Source organism: Meriones unguiculatus, chromosome 19, assembly GCF_030254825.1.
Source record: "Meriones unguiculatus strain TT.TT164.6M chromosome 19, Bangor_MerUng_6.1, whole genome shotgun sequence".
In the NCBI taxonomy this organism is placed as follows: Eukaryota; Metazoa; Chordata; class Mammalia; order Rodentia; family Muridae; genus Meriones; species Meriones unguiculatus.
The window spans coordinates 627717-645753 of record NC_083366.1 but is presented as its reverse complement, the minus strand read 5'-3'; the positions used below and the strand labels follow the sequence as shown (position 1 = coordinate 645753).

The window sequence follows — 18037 nt, the reverse complement described above, 5'->3', positions numbered from 1 at the left end:
GTGCTCTGGAGTAATTTCGTTGCAAGCGGGTTTTTAAGTGCTCTGAAGGCATTTCTTTGTAAGCAGGTTTTTAAGTGCTCTGGAGTCATTTCGTTGCAAGCGGGTTTTTAAGTGCTCTGAAGGCATTTCTTTGTAAGCGGGTTTTTAAGTGCTCTGGAGTCATTTCGTTGCAAGCGGGTTTTTACATACTTCTCTGACATTTAACTGGAAGCAGGTTTTTTAAGTGCTCTGGAGTCATTTCGTTGCAAGCGGGTTTTTAAGTGCTCTGGAGTCATTTCTTTGCAAGCGGGTTTTTAAGGGCTCTGGAGTCATTTCGTTGCAAGCGGGTTTTTAAGTGCTCTGGAGTCATTTCGTTGCAAGCGGGTTTTTAAGTGCTCTGAAGGCATTTCGTTGTAGGCGGGTTTTTACGTGCTCTGGAGTCATTTCGTTGCAAGCGGGTTTTTACATACTTCTCAGACATTTCACTGGAAGCGGGATTTTTAAGTGCTCTGGAGTCATTTCGTTGCAAGCGGGTTGTTAAGTACTCTGGAGTCATTTCGTTGCAAGTGGGTTTTTAAGTGTTCTGGAGTCATTTCGTTGCAAGTGGGTTTTTAAGTGCTCTGGAGTCATTTCGTTGCAAGCAGGTTTTTACGTGCTCTGGAGTCATTTCGTTGCAAGCTGGTTTTTAAGTGCTCTGGAGTCATTTCGTTCCAAGCGGGTTTTTAAGTGCTCTGGATTCTTTTCGTTGCAAGCGGGTTTTTAAGTGCTCTGGAGTAATTTCGTTGCAAGCGGGTTTTTAAGTGCTCTGAAGGCATTTCTTTGTAAGCGGGTTTTTAAGTGCTCTGGAGTCATTTCGTTGCAAGCGGGTTTTTAAGTGCTCTGGAGTCATTTCGTTGCAAGCGGGTTTTTACGTGTTCTGGAGTCATTTCGTTGCAAGCGGGTTTTTACATACTTCTCAGACATTTCACTGGAAGCGGGTTTTTTAAGTGCTCTGGAGGCATTTCGTTGCAAGCTGGTTTATAAGTACTCTGGAGTCATTTCGTTGCAAGCGGGTTTTTACGTGCTCTGGAGTCATTTCGTTGCAAGCGGGTTTTTACATACTTCTCTGACATTTAACTGGAAGCAGGTTTTTTAAGTGCTCTGGAGTCATTTCGTTGCAAGCGGGTTTTTAAGTGCTCTGGAGTAATTTCGTTGCAAGCGGGTTTTTAAGTGCTCTGAAGGCATTTCTTTGTAAGCAGGTTTTTAAGTGCTCTGGAGTCATTTCGTTGCAAGCGGGTTTTTAAGTGCTCTGAAGGCATTTCTTTGTAAGCGGGTTTTTAAGTGCTCTGGAGTCATTTCGTTGCAAGCGGGTTTTTACATACTTCTCTGACATTTAACTGGAAGCAGGTTTTTTAAGTGCTCTGGAGTCATTTCGTTGCAAGCGGGTTTTTAAGTGCTCTGGAGTCATTTCTTTGCAAGCGGGTTTTTAAGGGCTCTGGAGTCATTTCGTTGCAAGCGGGTTTTTAAGTGCTCTGGAGTCATTTCGTTGCAAGCGGGTTTTTAAGTGCTCTGAAGGCATTTCGTTGTAGGCGGGTTTTTACGTGCTCTGGAGTCATTTCGTTGCAAGCGGGTTTTTACATACTTCTCAGACATTTCACTGGAAGCGGGATTTTTAAGTGCTCTGGAGTCATTTCGTTGCAAGCGGGTTGTTAAGTACTCTGGAGTCATTTCGTTGCAAGCGGGTTTTTAAGTGTTCTGGAGTCATTTCGTTGCAAGTGGGTTTTTAAGTGCTCTGGAGTCATTTCGTTGCAAGCAGGTTTTTACGTGCTCTGGAGTCATTTCGTTGCAAGCTGGTTTTTAAGTGCTCTGGAGTCATTTCGTTGCAAGCGGGTTTTTAAGTGCTCTGGAGTCTTTTCGTTGCAAGCGGGTTTTTAAGTGCTCTGGAGTAATTTCGTTGCAAGCGGGTTTTTAAGTGCTCTGAAGGCATTTCTTTGTAAGCGGGTTTTTAAGTGCTCTGGAGTCATTTCGTTGCAAGCGGGTTTTTACGTGTTCTGGAGTCATTTCGTTGCAAGCGGGTTTTTACATACTTCTCAGACATTTCACTGGAAGCGGGTTTTTTAAGTGCTCTGGAGGCATTTCGTTGCAAGCTGGTTTATAAGTACTCTGGAGTCATTTCGTTGCAAGCGGGTTTTTACGTGCTCTGGAGTCATTTCGTTGCATGCGGGTTTTTACATACTTCTCTGACATTTAACTGGAAGCAGGTTTTTTAAGTGCTCTGGAGTCATTTCGTTGCAAGCGGGTTTTTAAGTGCTCTGGAGTCATTTCTTTGCAAGCGGGTTTTTAAGGGCTCTGGAGTCCTTTCGTTGCAAGCGGGTTTTTAAGTCCTCTGGAGTCATTTCGTTGCAAGCGGGTTTTTAAGTGCTCTGAAGGCATTTCGTTGTAGGCGGGTTTTTACGTGCTCTGGAGTCATTTCGTTGCAAGCGGGTTTTTTACATGTTCTGGAGTCATTTCGTTGCAAGCGGGTTTTTACATACTTCTCAGACATTTCACTGGAAGCGGGTTTTTTAAGTGCTCTGTAGGCATTTCGTTGCAAGCCGGTTTTTAAGTACTGTGGAGTCATTTCGTTGCAAGCGGGTTTTTACATGCTCTGGAGTCATTTCGTGGCAAGCGGGTTTTTACATACTTCTCTGACATTTAACTGGAAGCGAGTTTTTTAAGTGCTCTGGAGTCATTTCGTTGCAAGCGGGTTTTTACATACTTCTCAGACATTTCACTGGAAGCGGGTTTTTTAAGTGCTCTGGAGTCATTTCGTTGTAAGCGGGTTTTTAAGTACTCTGGAGTCATTTCGTTGCAAGCTGGTTTTTAAGTGCTCTGGAGTCATTTCGTTGCCAGCGGTTTTTTAAGTGCTCTGGAGTCATTTCGTTGCAAGCGGGTTTTTAAGTACTCTGGAGTCATTTCGTTGCAAGCGGGTTTTTAAGTGTTCTGGAGTCATTTCGTTGCAAGCGGGTTTTTAAGTGTTCTGGAGTCATTTCGTTCCAAACGGGTTTTTAAGTGTTCTGGAGTCATTTCGTTGCAAGCGGGTTTTTAAATGCTCTGAAGGCATTTCGTTGTAAGCGGGTTTTTAAGTGCTCTGGATTCATTTCGTTGCAAGCGGGTTTTTACGTGCTCTGGAGTCATTTCGTTGCAAGCGGGTTTTTTCATACTTCTCAGACATTTCACTGGACGCGGGTTTTTTAAGTGCTCTGGAGTCATTTCGTTGCAAGCGTGTTTTTAAGTGTTCTGGAGTCATTTCGTTGCAAGCGAGTTTTTAAGTGTTCTGGAGTCAGTTCGTTGCAAGCGGGTTTTTAAGTGCTCTGAAGGCATTTCGTTGTAAGCGGGTTTTTAAATGCTCTGGAGTCATTTCGTTGCAAGCGGGTTTTTAAGTGCTCTGGAGTCATTTCGTTGCAAGCGGGTTTTTAAGTGCTCTGAAGGCATTTCGTTGTAAGCGGGTTTTTAAGTGCTCTAGAGTCATTTCGTTGCAAGCGGGTTTTTACGTGTTCTGGAGTCATTTAAAAATTGGGATACAGAACTAAACCAAGAATTTTCAATACAGGAATATCAAGTTTAGGAGAAATGATGAAAGATATGCTTAACATCCTTAGCTATCAGAGACATGGAAATCAAAATGAATGTAGATTTCATCTTACACCAATCAAAATAGCTAAGATCAAAAATTCAATTGACAACACATGCTGGAGAGGATGTGGAGAAAAGGAAGCCTTCCTCCATTGCTGGTAGGAATGTTAACTGATACAACCACTTTGAACATTAATCTGACACTTTTTCAGACAATTAGGAATAATGCTACCTCAAGATCCAGCTATACCACTCTTAGGCATATATAAAAAAGATGATCAAGTATAAAAAAAGGACAATTGCTCAATCACTTTCATAGCTGCTTTATTTGTAATAGCCTATTTGTAATAGTCTGGAGACAACCCAGATGTCCCTCAGTTGAGGAATGGATACAGAAATTGTGGTACATTTACAGAATGGAATACTATTCAGCAATTAAAAATAAGGAAATCATAAAATTTGCATTCAAATGGTGGGAATTAGAAAAGATCATCTTGAGTGAGGTATCCCAGAAGAAGAAAGAAAGACATGGTATATACTCACTTATCACTTCTAAGTGGATATTAGACATATAATATAGGATAATCATAGTAAAATCTGTATAGCTAAAGAAGCTAATCAAGAAGGATGACTCTGGGTAGGATGATCTATACTCATTCAGAAAGGCAAATGGGATGGATATTCAGAAGAGTGAGAAAACAGGGAACAGGAGAGGAGCCTACCACAGAGGGACTCTGAAAGACTCAATCCTGCAGGGTATCAAAGCAGAGGCTGAGACTCATAGCCAAACTTTGGGGCAGAGTGCAGGGAATCTTATGAAAGAAGTGGAAGATAGAAAGACCTGGAAGGGACAGGACCTCCACAAGTATAGAAAAATAAATCTGACGAAAGGGATCTTTTCTGAGATTGATACTCCATCCAAGAACCATTCATAGAGATAATCTAGAACCCCTGAACAGATATATCCCATGGCAGCTCAGTATCCAAGTGTGGTCCTTAGTGAGGGGAACAGGGACTGTCTCTGACTTGAACTCAGTGGCCTGCTCTTTGATCACCTTTCCTGAGGGGGGCACAGCCTTTCTGGGCCACAGAGGAAGAGAATGCAGCCAGTCCTGATAAGTCAGCAATAAACTGCCAGGTATTCAACTTGCACACTGCTGATGCTGAGAGTGAAATCCGTCCCAGGTCCACTGCCTGTGAAGCAATCAGGGACCCCAGTGTGCCGAGTGGATGCCCAGTAGATCAGCAGCTTAGAGGATTGCCCTGGTTTCTGCTGGTACTTGGCCAAGTAGGTTTTGTTTGTTTGTTTGGTTGGTTGGTTGGTTTCTGATGCTTAAACACTCAGACTGGACGTTCAACTGATGGTGACCTTCTCTTCTGCTGACACATCCAGGGAGGATGGAAACTGGGTCATAACGATGTTCGCACTGGTATCTTCAATAATGAGCAGATATTGAAAATGAATACATACACAAAAACAGAGTATGATACGAGGATTGAAATTTGTTACTTAATCCCAACACTCAGGATACAGAGGCAGGCAGTTTTCTGTGAGTTAGGTTAGAAGCTAGCTTGGTCAATAAAGCAAGTCCAGGACAGCCAGGGTTCAGTTAAACAGAGAAACCATATATATATATATATATATATATATATATATATATATATATATATGAGAGAGAAGGAAAGAAAAAAATAAAGAGAAATTATGAAATTTGTTATTTAAATGTCCTTATCATATTATTAAGAAATTATGTAAGAAATCTACACCCTGGTACAAATGTGTAAATTTCTTCCATACAAAGATGTGACCATGAAATGAAAATAACACTTTTGAATTTCTCAGCAGACACCCAGAACAGCACCAATATGAGGACCTGGGTCTGTGACTCCATCTTGCTCCTCTGACTGTCTGATATTGATCAGTTCACACGAAAAAGGCCTGCTTTATAAATTCTGAGCAGCTGTGCTGTGCTGGAGAAGCCCATGCAAAGCACTCAGCAAATACAAAAGCACATGTCCTGGCAGCATGGCTGTGTATGTGTGAGAGTGGGTGGAGACAATCAATAACTAAAAATGCTATCAGAGAGAGCATGAGCATCACAGAATGTGAGCAGTTAGCAGCTCTCAAGAAGAATTGTATTTGGTGCTCAAAAAGAAGTTTTGGGTAAAAGTCCAAGACAGCAGTTGACCTTTTCAGAAACTTTAGGGGAGTTATCTCAGATTAACAGTCCTAGGGAAATGATGTATTCAAGAAATCATAACAACAGCAGAAGAAGCACAGACTAGGAAAACATGCAATAAAAGAAAGTAAGGGCAGAGGTGAGGAAAGAAGAAATGCAAAACACAGGAAATTGGTGCTAATTTTGTTCATTGTCTTCCACCTGCAAAGCCACTCATACTGAGCACAAGGAACAGTGGCTCAGACAAGTGAGCTTCTGTTTCCAGGCTACACATGGGGCTCAGATAAAAAGAGAAGCCAAGTTGTGCCTTCATTTTCATTGAAGTTTAGGAAGTCTCTAACTTCTTTTTTTATTTCTTCCTTGACAAGGAAGACCCTAGGGAAGATTCTCAATCCTCATTCAGAAAGAAAATGTGATAGACATCAGAAGCAGGAGAAGGCAGAGAACAGGACAGGGTCCTATTACAGAGGGACTCTGAAAGACTGTACTGATCAAGGTATTGATTCAGAGGCTGAGACTCATAACCAAACTTTGGGCAGAGTGTGGGGAATCTTATGAAAGAAGGGAGAGATAGAAAGACATTTAGGGGACAGGAGCTCCATAAGAAGACCATTAGAGCCATAAAAACTGAGCTCTTGGGAACCTAACGAAAATGGTACCCCAACCAAGGACAATGCATACAGAGGGGCTAAAACTCTGGCTCAGATGTTGTTCATAGACTCAGTCTCCAAGTGTGGTTCCTAGTAAGGGGAGCAGGGACTTTCTCTGCATGAACTCAGTGGCAGGCTCTCTGATTACCTCCCGCTGGGGCATGCAGCCTTGCCCATCAAGAGAGGAAGATAATGCAACCAGTCTTGAAGTGACACGGTAGGCTAGGGTAAGATAGAAGGGAAGGAGAAACTCCCCTATCAGTAGATTAGGGGAGGGATATAGGGAGAAAAGAAGGAAGGAGAGTAGGATTGGGAGGAGAAGAGGGAGGAGGCCACATCTAGGATACAAAGTGAATAAATTTTAATAAATGATAATAAAAAGAAAAGAAAAAGAGAACCCAAAAATTCATTCTGTGGAAACTCTAAAACATATTAGTTTAATCCCGTGACCAGAGAAGCTTTAATCTCACAGAAAAGGTTAACCCAGCAAAAACTAACAAGTATTTCCCCCACAACTTTGTGGAATTGAAAGAGAGCTCTAAACTGAAACAATGGAAGGGAATGAAACAAACCAGACTTCCCCATGAAATCATCCCTGTAGACCAACATTGGCTAGCCTGTTTTAATTTCAGAAATTCATCTTCTTGGGTAATTTAGAAATCAGCAGCATTTAAATTGGGTTGTGATGGTCTCGCCTGCATAGTTAACTAGATTTAAAAAAAAAAAAAAATTATCCAGAAGGGAGTTCACAGCCTTTTTAAAAATCAAGCAATAATATTTTAATCTTGATAAATTTTGTTATTGTTTTTATTCACAATTGTTTCATTACATATCCAGATTAAGGCCCCATCCCTAAACTCTCACCTTTCCTCTCTCTTCCCCTTATCCCCTTCCTGTAGTCCACTGAAAGGGGGAGTTCTCCATCATTGCCTTCTGCCCATAGCTTGTTAAGTCTCATCAGGACTGCTTGGATCCTCTTTCTCTGTGGCCTGGCAAGGCTGCATCCACAGGGGCAATGATCAGAGAGAGCAGTGAACTGAGTTCATGATAGAGGCAGCCCCTGCTCCCCTCACTCAGAGGTCCACATGGACTTGTATGAAAGAATCTTCAAGTATGTGAAGAAACAAATAGAACAAGATATCAGAAAATGGAAAGATCTTCCATGCTCACAGCTCAAAAGGATTAACATAGTAAAAATGGCCATCTTACCAAAAGCAATCTACAGATTCAATGCAATTCCCATCAAATTACCAACTCAATTCTTCACAGACCTTGAAAGAAAAATTCTCAGCTTGGCCCTTAGTGGCACCATGGGTCCAAACATCACAGCCTTCGGGGGCAGTGCAGGCCACTCACATCTGCCTGGTCCTCACTGCCATCAGCAGTCCCTGCAGCAGGAGAGCAGCTGACCTCATCTCTGAGAGCTGGACTGGAGGCTGCTTCTTGGACATTGAAAAGCTGCCTGTAAAGATGCTTTGAAGAACATACACTGTGGCTAATGTCTCAACGTGCAAATCAGCTCAGAACAGCTTGACTTACTGCTCAAAGGACACCTGCACTTGTGTTACCCTATGGCAGTTGGGATAGCAAAGAATTCCGTAGAGTATTTTAAGTGTATCACAGTGATTTCCTGGATGACATTATGGAATCATCATGTGCAATTATTCTGAGCTATCATGTCACAGCACTGCTGTAAAATAGATGGGGTACAGGAGCACTTTCATCCCTCAGAATTAAAATGTTAAAAAAAATTCTTTGTGCTTCTGGGTTATCTCACACATCCATTTGCCTACAGTTTTCATGATTTCCTTGTTTTTAATAGCTGTGTAGTACCCCATTGTGTAAATGTGCCACAATTTCTGTATCCATTCCCAGGGTGAGGGACATCTAACTTGTTGCCAGATTCGGGCTACCACAAATAAACCTGCAATGAACATAGTTGAGCAAATGTCCTTGTTGAACGGTAGAGCATCTACTGTGTTTATGCTAAGGAGCATTACAGCCTGATCTTGAAGAGGCACTCTTCCCCATATTCTGAGAAAGTGCCAGATTGATTTCCAAAGTGGATGTACAACTTTGCATCCCACCAGCAATGGAGGAGGGTTCCCCTTTCTCCATATTCTTTCCATCATGTGCTGTGACTTGAGTATTTTATCTTAGCCATTGTCATATGTATTGATTCTCAAGGTAGTTTAGATTTGCATTTGCCTGATGACTAAGGATGTTGAGAATTTCTTTGTTTTTCCACCATTCTATATTATCTGCTGAGAATTCTCTGTTTAGTTATGTACCTCACTTGTAATTGGATTATTTAGTTTATTGGTGTCTAATTTCTCGAGTTTTTTTTTTATATATTCTGGATATTAGCCTTTAGTCTGATGTTGGGTTGGTGAAGAACTTTTCTCTGTCTATAGACTGTCATTTTTTGTTTTGTTTTGTTTGTTTGTTTGTTTGTTTTTTTATTTTTTATTTTTTTCAATTACATTTTAGTTGAAAAGTCTCCCTTACAGACATAAATCTCTCATATCCTTTGTATTTAGGATTTCAGAAATGGACATGTAGGTAATCTGGGGCATGTCAATTATATCACCAAGATCGAGAGAAAAGGATAAATGGGTTATTATTTCTCTGTTTATTTATTTTTATTATTACTTACATTTCATTAACTCTGTATCTCAGCTGTATGCTGCTCCCTCATTCCCTTCCAACCCCACCCTCCGTCCCTCATCTCCTCCCCACCCCTTTCCAAGTTAACTGATAGGGGAGGACATTCTCCCCTTTCATTTGACCCTGTTTTATCAGGTATCTTCAGGACTGGCTGCAAAGTCCTCCTCTGTGGCCTAGCAGGGATTTAGAGACAGTCCCCATTCTTTTGGCCAAGCATTACTATGGACTTGGCCTGCCTTCTCCCTTTTCCTCCCACCTGCTTCAGTATATAGATAACCTCCTTCTTTATACTCCCTCTTTCTCTAATAGCTAATCTGACCTCACTCCTCAACTTTCTCATTTCCAGAGATTTCTGTCTCTCACCATCCAAAGCACAATTCTCCTTTCCTGAAGACATCCATCTCAAGATTCTCTCTCACACTTCCCGTAGACACTAGACACCTTACATTAAAAGCACCTTGCATATCTCCACTCCCCAGCTCTACAGTCTCAGCCAGCCTCCTCCATCACATGTTGTAGGCAGTCATTAATATTTACTATTAATTATCTTTTAGTAATGCTGCTCTTAATCCTAAACAGCTGTATAACCAAATCACCACACAGAGACTGGGTTTATTTAGTTAAACTAGAACACAATGCTGGGCAATAGTTTCTCCATCCTAAACCTCCAAGCCCTCATAGTTTCCTAAGTCTTAGATTTCCCACATTATACTTACTTTTAGTGCTATCTTAGGTTCAGTCCATCTGTCCACATTGCTCCAAGATCTCTCCTCCAGCTCTCTCTCCTAGCTCTCTCCCAAGCTCTGCTCTCCCACCCTCTCTCCTCCCACTCCTTTCCTCCCTCTGGCTCCTCCCATCACTCAACATTGTGTCTAGTGCCTTTATTTTGGCCTGTTTACACACAGTTGGGACAGGATACTTAGAATAAGTATCACAATGCAATATCCAGATTGAAACCAGAGAGTGGGGGGGGGGAGAAATCAGCATTTGAATCAACAAGGGTAAGGTATATACATTTCAAAAGAACATTACACCAACAATCATAGATCTCTACATACTCCTGATATATTCCCTATACCATGTTACTTTTGGACCACCACTTACTTCCCATGCACCTACAATTCCTCAAACAGAAAACATTCTCTTTTCTGTTTCAGCTGTCTGCATCCCAGTTATACAGAAACTTTCCAACATTAGACTTCCACACAAGCGCTGCTCTTAGCTCCTGCTGCCTACCTCTCCACAACTCTATACAGCACAGTTTACAGCTGAACTTTTTGTCTACAACCCTTGCCACAGCTCCTCTGCTTACCACTAAATATAGCAAACAGCTATGGTTCCCTAATGGTATTCCACCCCCAACACCTGCTAAAGCTGAAGGTAAAGACAGAATCTCCAGGGTCCCCTCTCCTAATCTACTCAAGGCACATTCTCTCTCAGTTCTTGAATTACAAAGGACCCCACCACCCCTTCCACTTTCTCAGATTTCATCTCTCCATACTTCTCTTATGAAAGGCTCATCAGTCATATTCCTTTCCTATCCTTCTCCTAATCTCTCCACAGTTAAACTCTTTGCCTCAACATTTCCCAGACCCTCTCCACCACTGATCAAAAGTTTTCAAAGAACTCCTGTCTCATCCCTTTCACACAGAAGAAGGTTTCATAGCGACTTCTGCTATAATTTTTATATGGATGGCAGCTCTTTCCTGTCAGACAGGCACATCAGACTGACCCCTCCATTACTATTATTCATCCTTAGCTTCAAGCTCCTGTGCTCTTGAGATCACCCATTCCACACAAACCTCACACTCCTACTTTATTCTCACACTCCTACTTTTTCTCTGCCCAAATGATTGCCAGACATCTACTGGCAACTGACTCCCCTAAATTGTCTAGGTGTTCTCAGACATCAAACATGCTAAACAAATCATAAATCCTACTCACCCAATTACAAGATGTAACCAAAGGAAGCCATTTCATCACTCTCTCCTTGTCACACACACACACACACACACACACACACACACAAACATTCATGATTAAACCCTCACCTGGGTCAAGGTCATCCAACAAAATCTCTCCTCAACTACTTAAATGCTTCCTACAGTTTTCTTTCTGCCTCTTCTTCAAATTCATTGCTTAACCATGGTCTGTTTCTCTGCTAATACCATAGTAACACTGCCCTATCCTCTCTAAGGGCTACTTATATCCTTGACCATCTAAGTCCCCCTTTAGGAACAAGAGCCAAGTGCTCTCAACATGTCCACACCACTCCAGCTCCCAAAGAAACCTCTTAAAAACTGTTCCACTTACTGTCTGTCAGTACCCTCCCCAATCTTCAATTGTTTTAGAATATCTCAATTTAATATTCTACCAGGACACACTTAAAAAAATAAAAGACTATCTTGATGCAACGAGAGCTTCTCAAATTATATTCTCTCCAACACAACCTGACCCTGCTTTCAGATTAGTTACAGCCAAATTAACCTTATATAGCCAAACTAAATTTTCATGGCTCCTCGCAAGAACTATGAAACAGATTCCAGATAAGTACTCCTGACAATCAACAGCCTAAATTATCCTGCCTATTGCCTTCTCTAAAGGGTGGGATCTCTCCCCCTTTCCCTGTGCATGGCACTCCTCTTGTCTACTACCAGGATCATGAACCTAACACTTTCAAATGTAAAACTAAGGTTGAATTTTGCTTTCTAAACTGCTTAACTTTGTTCTGGTAGGTTGCAAATCAACCACAGATTACTCTAGCAACTCCTATGCGGTCCCAGCTATTTTCTCAGAATCTATATCCTGGTCCAGTGTCAAAGGGTACACTTCCATAGCCACTTACCTGAAGCTCAGAATTGCATTTATTGGCACTGGCTATTGAAATGGAGTCCATATCAAAATGTGCTTTTAGTGTAAAATATATTCTAAAGATTTAAGTCCACAGATTCTTATTACCTGTTAAAGTGGCTAAAAATTGCCATGTCCTTATGCAGCTCTTATCATGCTTCTAAGAGCAACCAGGTGTCCTCATATCACCTGGCTCTTACACATGGAAGACCAGGAGCACTCAATGCAGAACACTTGTGTGTCTTCATGGACAGATCACTCTCCAGAAAGGGGCTATAAGGCAGACTGGGAGAGGCACTTGAAAACCAACTGGCTGCAGCCAGTTGTATCTCACAGTTGTATCGCACAGTTGTTATCTATTTTAAACACTAGGATTATAAAATTAAATTAGCCATTTTTATGCATTTTTTTACTTTTTCTAATGGACATAATATTGCCTTTTCATCAGAAAAAGTTAAACATCTTACATTTTTTATAATGTTAGAGCTGCCAAAAATTTTGACTTTCATCCTGGCCTACAGTATCAGATATCTTAAACTGTGCCATTCCTTTCATTTATATCAGGTCCAATAAGCCCAGGAGAATTTGCAGCTTCACTGTACAGAAATTACCAGTGTCATCTATATTACTCTGAATCAGCTGACATTTAATGAAGTGTTCCCATCATGAGACTTACATTTCTCCACCAGTTTCATGAAAAATAGGTGATTTTCTGTCAAACAGGAAATGGAATGGGCACATTTAATCCATAAAATGTGTCTGAGGATGAGCACCTCTCTTCTTTCCCTGTAGCCTGGGAGCCAGCCCTTTTGCAGCAAACCCTGCTAGTCATGGTCTTCTCACATTGGAGCCTGCTCATAAGTCATCTTGAATGTGATTAGTTAATGGTTTTCAGCAAAATACAGCACAATGTTTGCTCTTTTCCTTGTTGGTTCAGGGCAGCTTATTCTGGCTTGTTACCCTGTGTTTGCACACTGCTGTGTGGTGGAACCTTATGCTTCAAATGCTGTCATTTTGTCATCTGTCTTGCAATGAGGTCACTCAGATCCTAGTTTGGATTAAAACTCTGATGTTTTCCCTTCATCTGCAAGAGTAACTGGCAATGCTGCCCATCAGTGCATCTACAGCAGAACATCTAGTGTGAAGTCTAATGATGTGCGTAACTTGTCCTACTCCCAATTGTTTAACTGCACAAGGTTCTTCCACTTCTCATCTTTTCCTTGTTTTGCTCAGCTTCTACTACTTGGGATGTTTGCCCTACAATAACCTGGAATTCCTTCTTTCTCGTTGCTTATATATACTTCATTCACATAATTTTCCTTTTTGTGCCCATGAAATGTTTCATTTGTTGTTTATGTTTTTTTTGGAAGGGGGCTGTTTTGTTTTTCCTTCTTTCAATTCTTCAAGAGTTCAGTAATCAGCTTCTGTAGGATTTCTTCTTGAACTTGATTAAACTGGAAGGAATTCTTGTTTACCCTGCAGCTCATTAACTTGATCTTGGGAGGCTTTTTCCATAATGTCTTTCTTGTTTATTTGGGAATTTTGCAGCAGAAGGTCATAAAGATGATCCTTCACCTGAATCCATGAGGATGTCCATAGATTATCTTGACTGTTCTGCACTGCCACCGGAGGCCATGCTAATGTTCTTGGACTGTGCTGCTGCCAAGGGTTCTGATGGTGTCTGTGGCCCACACTGTGGCAGGGGGCAGTGTTGGTGTCTGTGGTCTGTACAGGAGACCATGCTGAGGCCCAAGGCATGTACTGACTCAAGATTTCACATGGATGTTTATTGTATATACTGTCATCACAAACCATGTGGAAGTCCATGATCAGTGCCCAACTGACTTACAGTTGAGACACAGACATAGAATGATTCTGTGACAAACCCTACAGCCACCTCAGCTGCCCCTACCCTGAAAACATAACAGCCTTAATGGAAATGTTTTATAGATACTTCGTAAGTAATGAGTTTGCAATTCAGTTTGTCCATTTTAGAAGATTATTTATTTATTTTTAATATTTATTTTTTTACATTAATTACATTTTATTCACTTTGCATCCCAGCTGTAGCCCAGTCCCTCATTCCATCCCAGTTCCACCCTCTCTCCCTCATCTCCTCTCCATCCCCTCTCCAGGTCCACTGATAGGGGAGGTCCTCCTCCCCTTCCATCCTACCCTAGCTTATCATGTCTCATCAGGACTGGCTGAAATTATCTCCTCTGTGGCCTAGCAAGGCTGCTCTTCCCTCAGGGCAGTGGTCAAAGAGCCAGCCACTGCATTCATGTCAAAGACAATCCCTCTTCCCCCAACTAGGGAACCGACTTGGATACTGAGGTGCTATGGGCTACATCTGAGCAGGGGTTCTAGGTTATATCCAGGTTATAACCTAGGTTATATCTAGGTTGGAGTATCAGTCTCAGAAAATACCCTTGAGCCCAGATATTTTGGTACTGTTGCTTTCCTTGTGGATCTCCTATACTCTCCAGGTCTTACTGACTACCTCTTCTTCTTTTATATGAATACATGCACATAGTTTGGTTATGAGTCTCAGCATCTGCTTTGACTCACTGCTAGGCAGAGTCTTTCAGAGGCCCTCAGTGGTAGGCTCCTGTCCTGTTTCTTGTTTTCTTCTTCTTCCACCATCCTTCCCCTTTGTCTAACTAAGTGAGAATTGATCCTTTTACCCCGGCTCCTCCTAGAAAAAAAATATATAAATATATTAAATATATATATATATATATATATATATATATATATATATATATTTAACTGAGCTTTGGAAAAGGAATTCCTTTATTTCCTTCTGATGAGGTGCAATTTTTTGAGGGACACAATGTGTCATCTTTGATGCTTCTGTGGAGTTTTCAAATTCATAAATTGATGCTTCAGATTTCATCTTCAGCCTTTTTTTTCTCTCTCTCTAAAATCAATCCCTATAGCATGTTTCTCCATCTGAAGTTTTCTTATAAAACCTCTGAATTATGGGATTCAGCAAAGGTAAGTGGCTGATATGGTTGCAGTCCAGTGTTCTAGGGCAGGAGTTTGCATTTCCTCTATTTGAGCACAAAACATCTCTCCTCAATCTTTTGGCAGATGTTTTCTCTCTGCTCCTGAGGCTCTGATTGAACAGCCTTATTCTTCTGCGGCTTCTCCACAATTTTCAAACTGTTGTATCTCTCTTTTTTTGCATCTTGTTCTTTGTCAAGTCTTGCCCATTTGCATTAGTCTGCTCTCCCTGGAATTCTATAGACTACTAATCCTGATTATCTTTGTCATTCTTCTTGTGTTCCAACAGCAGTTTGTTGTTTAAAAACATCTACATCAGCTTCCATATTTCTTACTGTAATCTAATGGCCTCCTTTCTGTCCCCAAGGTTCTACAGAAGGCAAAGATAGATAGTCCTGAATTCTTTTTTTTTTTTTTTTTTTTGCATTTTCAGATAAAGGATTTTCATACCAAAAGACATAAGACACTTTGAACCCATAATGTGTACTGGGTGCTGCAAACTGTTCACCATTTTATTTTCAGGCACACCTGCTATCAGGCAGAAGAAGGAAGTGCACAGGGCCAAGGCTGTGTGTGGTGCAGGCAGCTGGTGAGACACTCAAGGAGGTTTGTGTTGGAGACTGAAGCACTGTGAGAGGATGTTTGTAATGTTGCAGACAGTAATAAACTGCCAGGTCTTCAGCCTGCACACTGCTGATGCTGAGAGTGAAATCTGTCCCAGATCCACTGCCTGTGAAGCGATCAGGGACCCCAGTGTCCAGATTGGATACATAGTAGATCAGCCGTTTAGGGGATTGCTCTGGTTTCTGCTGGAACCAGACCAAGTAGTTCTTTTGGTCTTTGCTGTATAAAAGGCTCTGACTGGACCTGCAGCTAATGGAGACCTTCTCTCCTGCTGACACAGCCAGGGAGGATGGAGACTGAGTCATCACAATGTCTGCACAGGCACCTGCAATCAGGAATACACAATGAACATGCATATGAACACAAACACAGACAGTAAAAACAGTTGAAATTTGTCAATTAATATATTTGTACTATCATGTTGTCAGAGCATTATTATTGAAATATAAAATATTGAGCCTGGCAGACTCTAAGTTTCTTATCTACAAGGGAAGTGACTCTGTAAAGATTATAATATTTTGAGCTTCTCACCAGACACCCAAAGCAGCAAGGCTATGAGAAACTGAGTCTGTGACTTCATCTTGCTCCCCCTGCTGTCTGATGCAGTTCAGTTCTCACTGCAGAAGCTGGTTTATATATTCTCAGCAGCTGGGCTCAGTTTTAGGGGGCCCATGCAAAGCAGCCATCAAATACAAAAGCAAATGCCTGTGCAGTGTCCGTGAGTGTAGCTGGTGTCAATCAACAGTCAAAAATACTATTACAGGGAGCATGAACAATTAGTGAATAAGACTGCCTTATAGCTCTCAAACAGAAAGGAACTAGATGCTCTAATAGCCGACCTGGGTTAAAATCCAAGACATTTAGTTCAATTGACTTCTATAGACACATTAATAGAGCTATCTCAGATTGACAGTCTTAGTGACATAATAGGATATATAATAAAATCACAACAACAACAAAAGAAAGAGAGTAAGAAAGCATGTAATGAAAGAAAGGGAAGATGGAAGAAATGATGAATGGAAAAAAGAGAATCAAGGCTAAATGTGTTCAACATTACTCATCACCAAAGCCACTCTGATACTGAAGACAGAGAGCAAGGCCTCAGATAATTGGGCTCTTTTTTCATAGATAAACAAAGGACTAAGATGCAAAGAGCAGCCCAGCATTCACTCTGTGGATATCTTGGCAGACATTAATTTAAGAATGAGATCAGAATAACTTTAATCTCAAAGCAATGGATACCCAGCAATAACTAACAAGTATCTACCCACAATTTAAGGAAATTGCAAGAGGCATCTAAATCTGCAGAAAAAAAAAAGAAGAAGAAATACCAGATTTTTTCAAGAAGTCTTTCCTGTAGACCAACACTGCCAAGTGTTTCACTCAAGGAAAACAAATGCTAGTGTAATTTAGAAATTATCAGTATAGAAACAGGGTTAAGATGGACTTCTGAAGGCATGAAGAGGTAAATCTCTCCAGAAGGGGGCAGCGCCATCCAAATCTATGTAATCATTTTATAGAGAACAATAGAACACTGCATCAGTGATGTTGCTATCCCAAAGGTGAAAAAATGTTTGGCTTTGAATGAAAAATCAATAGCAATAAGCAGAACCATAGAACCTACGAGGACTTCATATTATTCAAATCTGAAAGTATATATGAAAAGTAAATTATGAAGCCAGAATTATGTGTAAAATATAAGAGAAAAATAAATACATGAAATATCACGGAGAGGAGTGGAGATTCACATCTGTATTCTCAAAACTGGAGAGACAAAAGCAGGAGACCCATGATTTTGAGGCCAGCCTGTATTACAGAGCAACTTCTAGGCCAATCTAATCTATACACAGAGACAATCTCTCCAAAATGTGTATCATTAATTGATTGATGATAAGGCAGCTCATGGCATTGTCTACCCAACTCTATTTATTTATCTGATGTTAATGTTTTACCATTGAGCTATATATTATAAAATAAATATTCACTTATCCAATATGCATAACCCTCTATTTTGAATTAAACATATAATTTTATACATCTTTTTTCAGGTATAAAACTTTAAATAATTTCTGATAAGCACATGCAGATCTCTGTAAACTGCTAACACAACATTGCATGAGAGAGGTAGATGGTAAGCCTGTACAGGAAGTTCCTAATCTCAGGGTCAAGAATATGACAGACAAGGAGCTCTGCTCCTGTCAGTGTCTAAAAAGTTCTTATATGCCTTTGTTCTTTACTAAACTTTCCACTTTTCTTGTGACAGCAGCAATGAACTCAGACTGTGCCCTCATGACATTCACAAGCTGATCTTTCAGATTGGACAAATGGAGACAGGGATCTTACAAATCCAAAGACTCCATTGGCTTCTCACAGTATTCCAAGGGAATGTATGTGGTCTAAAGAGGTAAAAATTTCATGTTATATTATGTATAACATAGAAAGCCCAGCAGTCCTTAGTTACTTATCAAGTTTAAACAGTATGTCCTG

At 40.9% G+C, this 18037-nt stretch overlaps 1 gene segment (V, D, J or C); it reads right to left on the bottom strand.

Annotated features, from left to right (window-relative positions):
- Positions 1-4927: 4927 nt before the first annotated feature.
- Positions 4928-16130, bottom strand: LOC132649322 (immunoglobulin kappa variable 4-1-like). The segment is given in 4 exon segments: positions 4928-5007; positions 13396-13495; positions 15556-15875; positions 16082-16130. Coding segments are annotated over 4 exon segments (549 nt in total).
- Between the last annotated feature and the right edge of the window lie 1907 nt (positions 16131-18037).